The sequence below is a fragment of the Aegilops tauschii genome, chromosome 4 (genome assembly GCF_002575655.3).
Source record: "Aegilops tauschii subsp. strangulata cultivar AL8/78 chromosome 4, Aet v6.0, whole genome shotgun sequence".
Taxonomy (NCBI): Eukaryota; Viridiplantae; Streptophyta; class Magnoliopsida; order Poales; family Poaceae; genus Aegilops; species Aegilops tauschii.
Window position 1 is genome coordinate 25,048,812 of NC_053038.3, and position 6,585 is coordinate 25,055,396.

At 48.5% G+C, this 6,585-nt stretch overlaps 1 protein-coding gene across 1 annotated transcript; it reads left to right on the plus strand.

Annotated features, from left to right (window-relative positions):
• Positions 1-265: 265 nt before the first annotated feature.
• Positions 266-1,763, plus strand: LOC109778837 (uncharacterized). Its single transcript, XM_020337421.4, has 2 exons — positions 266-646; positions 764-1,763. The coding sequence occupies exons 1-2, from the start codon at positions 572-574 to the stop codon at positions 1,385-1,387; spliced, it is 699 nt and encodes a 232-aa protein (XP_020193010.1). The 5' UTR covers positions 266-571; the 3' UTR covers positions 1,388-1,763.
• Positions 1,764-6,585: the final 4,822 nt, after the last annotated feature.

The following is a 6,585-nucleotide window of genomic DNA, read 5'->3' on the forward strand; positions in this document are numbered from 1 at the left end:
GCCCTTAAGTGAAATTGTAACATTCCTCGTAAACTCGTAAACGACGTATTCATTATATGTAACGAATAAAGCTTATGATTTATTAAAAGAAAAGATTGCTAGATCGCAGTTTGACTGAGATCTAACCAAGTCTCGATGCTATATTTGTGAGATTTTAAATAGAAATCCATGCAATTTTCTTTCTTTTTATCGGTCGACTAGATGTAGCCGCACCCTTTTAAAAAAACTGTGGAACGGCCGGGCTGCAGTGCCCACCACCGGTGTGGGCGTGGCGGGTCGTGGGTAGTGGGGATGCGCGAGTGGAAAGGGAAGGGAAGGGAAGCCGGTCGCGACCACGGCCGCCCGGTACCACCCGACAGATTCCTCGTCTGAACCGTACTTGCGTTCCATTTCCGCCCCGCAGCGCCTCACCCAGATCCGCGTGCGCTGCGCCCCCAATTCCCACCCCCCACCACCCCCCCAACCCCAAATCAACCCCTCGCTCACTCCCACACGCGCACAGTCGCTGCTCTGCCTGCGCTCGCGAGAGAGACAGCCGAGCCAGGCCAGCCAGCGGGCGACGCAGGCAGGCATGGCCACCTCCAGCGGCGACCAGTCGTCGCCCCGCGCGGCCTCCGACCTCGCCGTCCTCCCCTCCTACCCCGAGGCAAGCCCCCTCTAAACCCTAGCCGCCGCTGCCGCCTGGTTCTTTCCCCAGATCTGCGGCCCGCCCCCCGACCGATCTGGGAAAATTGACTTCTTTGGCTCCTTGTGGTGGGTGCAGATGATCGTGGAGGCCATCGCGTCGCTCCGGGAGCCCAACGGCTCCAGCCAGGCCGCCATCGCGCGCCGCATCGAGGCGGCCCGCGGCGCCGGCGTCGACCTCCCGCCGTCCCACCCCGCGCTCGTCGCCGCGCACCTCTCCCGCATGTCCGCCGCCGCCGAGCTCGTCGCCGTCGCCGGGGGCAAGTACGCGCTCCCCCCTCCACCGCCGCCCTCGAGGTCCCCCGTCGAGGAGGACGACATGGAGCCGGAGGGGGAGGAGGAGGACGACGACGAATCCTCTGACGACGCGCCGCTGCCGCTGCCGCTGCCGCCCCCGCCTCCCGCCAAGCGCGGCCGCGGCCGGCCCCCGAAGGTGCGCCCGCCAGGCTACTACCCCGGGGGGCCTCCCGCCGCCATCGGCGCCCCTCCTAGCGACGGACTAGCCGTCGTCGCTGTCGCCACCGCGCCCCGCCGGCGGGGCCGCCCGCCCAAGCCGCGGGACCCAGACGCGCCGCCCAAGATCCCGCGCCCGCGCGGCCGGCCGCGCAAGAACCCGCTCCCGGACGGCATGGCGCCGGTCCCGCGGCCCGGCCCCACCACGGCCAAGCCGCGCCCGCAGTTCGCCGAGGTGGGCTTCGTGTGAGCGAGGCCGGGCCGGAGCGAGCGAGCTAACATTTCCACTTGTGCCTGGTGTCCGTTCTGTTAGGTGTGGGGGTCATTTCTCCGTTCGTGTTGTTCTAATTCGAGGTGGAAGACAAGACGATGCTGCAGCAGCAGCGTTTGTCCGGTGAGTGTGGGTGGTGTTTCAGTCCGTGGCGTGGTGTTGGTCGCCGGAGGGGCGTCGTCTCCCCCGGCGACGGTGTATCCCTCTTGTATCTCTGTCAGCGCACACTTGGTCGATCATTTCCCTCCACCAGGAGGATACCACGAGCTGAGGCGCCTGCGTCTGCTCCAGCGTGTATTGATGCTCTTCGCAGTTCATTTCAAGCGTGAATCACATTGATTTTTGTTCTTCTTGACTTCCATCTCCCGTGATTTCTGGTTGTCGGTCTGTGATGTGAACACTGCACTCGAGTAACTGTTAAAATTCATTTGCAACCACTCTTGATGCTCCATTTCCTACATGGTTTCAAACATGTGCTTGCATCTTGTCCCTTGTGCAAGGACAAGGATCACGCATGATATGCCTTGCCTCCGCTGTGGTGTTTCCTGGACCGCGAATGAGATGTTGGTGCACGGCAGAATCTGGTGATCCGCTGACGCGGGGAGGCGTTCCGGGAGAGTGAGAAAACGGATCAGCCGGCGATCGGATGCTGTTGTACTGGCGATGGCGACGCTGAAGTACTAGGCAAGTAGCAGTCCTAGGTAAGAATGTTCATGGCTGGCATCAATGCAGGTAGAGACTAGAGAGAGATGGCTGAGCACGACATGGTCTGGGCTCAGGTGCTTATCGTCTGGTCAAAGAGTGGTTCGATCCAATTCCATTCCATCATCCCATGTGGATGTGGTGCTGAGTTCGAGCTGCCAGCGGTGGTGACGGCAGCCATGGCACCATGCGGTGCTGAGTTCGAGACGAGTTGCTCGCGTCGTCTTCTTCCTCGTTCGTTTAACCGGCGATCCTGTCCTGTCAGCTTGAGAGTATAGACTAGGGAGACTAGTGGTCTCCTGCTTGAGCGAAATGGCTTCAGTCTTACCTGCTTGAGCGAAATGGCTTGAGAGTATAGACTAGGGAGAATGTGGCGGGTTGGCTGCATCGGCAAAGCTTGGGTGATCGTGTGTCTCCCGACGCCTCTTCCTGCCGCCTAACGATTCGGTCCGCTCCTGTCCCAGTGGCATTCACTTTTCTCCCTGCTACATCAACCTTTGGCGATTTCTTTGGTAATTCAAACCCTCTGTTACTCTGTTTGGAACGCAGTAACTTCGACGTTTTGTGCAAATTTTGCAGTTATTGTCTCTGTTCCTCTTTCATTATCTGTTTTGTTGCTAGTGAAAATTTTATGAAGCTTGATGGGCTTCAGGCGTGCAATTGGACGGTCTCTGGAGCAAACCGCAACTTGGGGAAGGGACCACAGCGTATGAGCGTATCTTCTTCGTGAAGCTACGACCATTTTTGTCGAACTGCCGTGCGCTCAGTTCATGTTCCTAGTTCACCTCAACCTATCCACGAATGTTCTTTTCCTCGTGAAGAATCGAAGATAATTGACATGCTTTATAAGAAAACACAAAAACATGCAAAACGGATTTCCGCCCGAAGAGCCTAACTACGAGCAAGCCAACTACCTAGGCTATGCCCGAAGCATCGTCGGACCAAAAAGCTGCACTAGCAGAACACCAAGAGAACATCGACAATCACCATGACCAATGATGCTTGCTCGATGACGAGCTCTTGCTTTCGGACTCAAACCGGCCTCACAACACCATATCAAGGTCTCCAAGGCGTCGCCTCCCGACACCTCCTAGGAGGGAGCGACGGCAGGAGCAACTACTCTCATTCGATTTGGCAAAACGGGATATGAGGTTTTCACCCAAGGGACAAAGATGTCGTAGCGAAGTTGCGGAACCTACGAGCATGTAGTACGAATTTTTGTAGTTTCACAATTCTAAGAAGCACGACCAAGATTTAGCAAAAACACGATGTAGATATCTTAGATGTTGGTCTAGAAAGTGTAAGATGGGTGGAAGTCCATATTCAGAATAAAACCATGGTCGGCATGGATCAAACCCCATGTCAACCACTCATTTTTTTTCCTGACAAACTTGTGCCCTCCGTAGAGGGCCAGTCCTATTTGGCGCCTAGGCCGCGCGTACCACTTACGTGTGTATGTCCTCTGTATGGACTTGCCCATGCTGGTTTTTCCCACTGGTATTGTTTATTTTTCTGAACCGGCCCTGAACTGGTTTTGCCTTTCTTTATTCTTCTGGCCTTTTATTTCTTTTATCTTTTTACATTTTATTTTTATTTTTCGTGCGTTTGTTTTTATTTTCTTTTTTTCATCTTTATTTTCTTTTTCATTTTCCTTCTCTTTTTTTAACTTTTTTCGTTTTGCAAACATCTTTCAAACTCGTGAACATTTTTTTAAATCATACTTTTTTAAGAAATCATGAAAATTTTCGAATTTATAATTTATTTTGAAATCATGAACATTTTTTAAATTCGTAAGAATTTTTTGAAGTCGTGAACAATTTTTCGATTTGCAATCCTTTTTAAAAAATTCAGGATATTTTTTAAATTGTGAACATTTTTTAACTCATGAACATTTTTCGACTTCACAAACTTTTTGTAAATCCACAAACACTTTTTTGTTTTTAGTACAACATTTTCTGAAATTCATAAATATTTCAAATTCATGAACATTTTTGCAAATGCATGCAAATTTATTATTTTTTGATTTATTTATCAAATCATGAACAGTTTTTCAATACATGGTATGGTTTTAGAAATTCGCAAACATTTTTTCAACTCATGAATATTTTTTGAATCAACGAACTTTTTTGAATTTCAGACATTTGTTCAAATCCACAAACATTTTTTGAATGCGCAAACATTTTCCGAAATCATGAACTTATTTGATTTCCTAAACCCTTTTTTTCAAAATCATGATTTTTTTATATGCGATCATTTTTTGAATTTGCAAAATTTTTATGATTTCTTGGTTAATTTTTTCTCAAAATTCACAATTTTCTAGAAAATTGGATTTTCTTGAGATCCCGAATTATTTTAAAGAAGACAAAAAACAAAAAAAGGACAAAAAAGTAGAGAAAAATAAAGGGGGTCCCGTCCCGCTCATGGGTCGCACGCAGGTCCCTCCATAGAGGGCCACCCCACTCGTTATATTGGAAAGGCCTAATTGCGAACTAGGCCAAAACCCAGAAGATTACAAGATCAACACTGCACATTACAGGCAAAGGAAAACATAAAAAAATGAATTACAACTTTGCCATCAAGAACCAGGTGTAAACAACTATAGCAAGAAAATGACACGTCGACCTCCAGGCTGCGTGAAGGCGGACACATGCTGCTGAGTCTGGTTGTCTGCCGACCAAGGGGTTGACTGCCGACACTGACAAACAGAAGCCCGAGGTCGTCACCGGCAAAGATGAAGAGCAAAAACACTATTAACCTATTAGCAAATCCTTCCCCACAAGGTTTGGAGGGAGAGAACGAGCTTGGCGTCAAACCAGCTTGCTTCAACTTCCAGACGACCTACTCCAAAACCTAATCGAAAGCACCGAGTGAGGACAAAGCGGATAATGAAGATAAGAGGGAACAACACCTGCCGAGAAGGGACCAACATGATGCATGCATTTTTATTAGAACAATTAGACCTAGGATAGAGGAAGAATGACCGACATAGATTTCTCCTTCCTACGCCAACAACAATCCAAGGGGGGAAAGGGGATCAACTCTCCGCCTCTCTCCCCAGCGCACTCTCATTTCCTTCCCCGTCAGCCCCTCCCCTTCCCGGCACTCGCCAACGACGAACAGTGCAAGGGGCCCTTTTCCCCTTTAATTTAGTAGTTCCTTATCAGTCATGTTGGAATAAGCACCAATACAAATACCATATGGTGCTTTTATGTGAATTTGTATCGATGTTATTTCCAATACAAATTCCATTCCGCACGAGAACCAATCCATAGCTGGATGTTTAGGAGGGTACATGTACTCCGAGCCAACGAGCGATATAATCATAGCTTTTGCCATCCTATTGTTGATCAAAGCATAATGTTTCCAATATGAGGTGGTGTTTTCGATGATATCGAGATGCTAGTGGCGATATCGATCAATCTTAAAGCTCCCGCGACTGCAGTCTTTGGAGGACATTGTACAAAGTGTTTGCGTGTGACAATGGATGCGTAGATGCGAGAGTACATGCTGTACTCAATATTTTATATAAAAGATACTACCATCTAGTCTAGAAAAAAAAGCAAAGATACTTCATTTCCGGCATGGGCACCATCCTCGACCTCGGCACATGCACTTTATAGTTATCTAAAGGGTTTTTATCATTTATACCATTAGTTGTATCTCACTACTCATTTTGCCATTAGAAATTACTACCAGTAGAAAATGCCATCGTTTCCTGAGATGCTTGCTTAAAAATGTCGTTAGATATCTAAAAAATGCCATCGTTCCATTAGATGTTTGCTCAGAAATGCCATTAGACATCGTTATTTTCAGGTCAAACTCGTTGACCATATTATATGACGAAAATACCCCTATACCCACTTGTCAGCTCTCTCTATCTCACAATGATAAATGTGGACCCCACTTGTCAGGAGCAAGCAAGCGAATAATTTTAGAGAAAATAAGAATGCTACTGGGATCAAGTGGGACCCACACTTTATTGTAATGAGATAGAGGGAGAGCTAACATGTTGTTCTATAGGTATTTTAGTCATTATGACATGACAAACGGAATTTGAGCTGACAATAATGGTGTTTAGTGGCATTTTTTAGCATGCGCCTAACGAAGCGATGGCATTTTTGAGCAGTTGGAATTCCTAGTGGCAAAACCGAGTAGTGAAACACAGCCAGTGACATAAATGATAAAAAATCTTATCTAAAACGTCTTACATTTGTTTACAGAGGGAAAATTTGCTAAGAGGTAAGCACTTATCTAAGCATGAAATTTATAATTCGTACTCTACCAAAAATTGGTCATAGCCAAACCGCTTATCTTAGCATTGCGGCAAGCGAACGACGCGTCACTGACAACCCGGGCGCACCATTTCCGACGGCTCAGATCGCCCTCCCCGAGAATCCAACGGCGGCGCCGCCTCTCACCACCTCAGCAGCGTCGGAAACCCAGATCTCCTCTTGCCCGAGATCTAAAGCACCTTC

Excerpts from the sequence above, each read along its gene's own strand:
- LOC109778837 (XM_020337421.4), top strand. The coding sequence starts at position 572 with ATGGCCACCTCCAGCGGCGACCAGTCGTCGCCCCGCGCGGCCTCCGAC. Across the intron at positions 647-763 it reads TCCTCCCCTCCTACCCCGAG|ATGATCGTGGAGGCCATCGC; the intron begins GCAAGCCCCCTC and ends TGGTGGGTGCAG.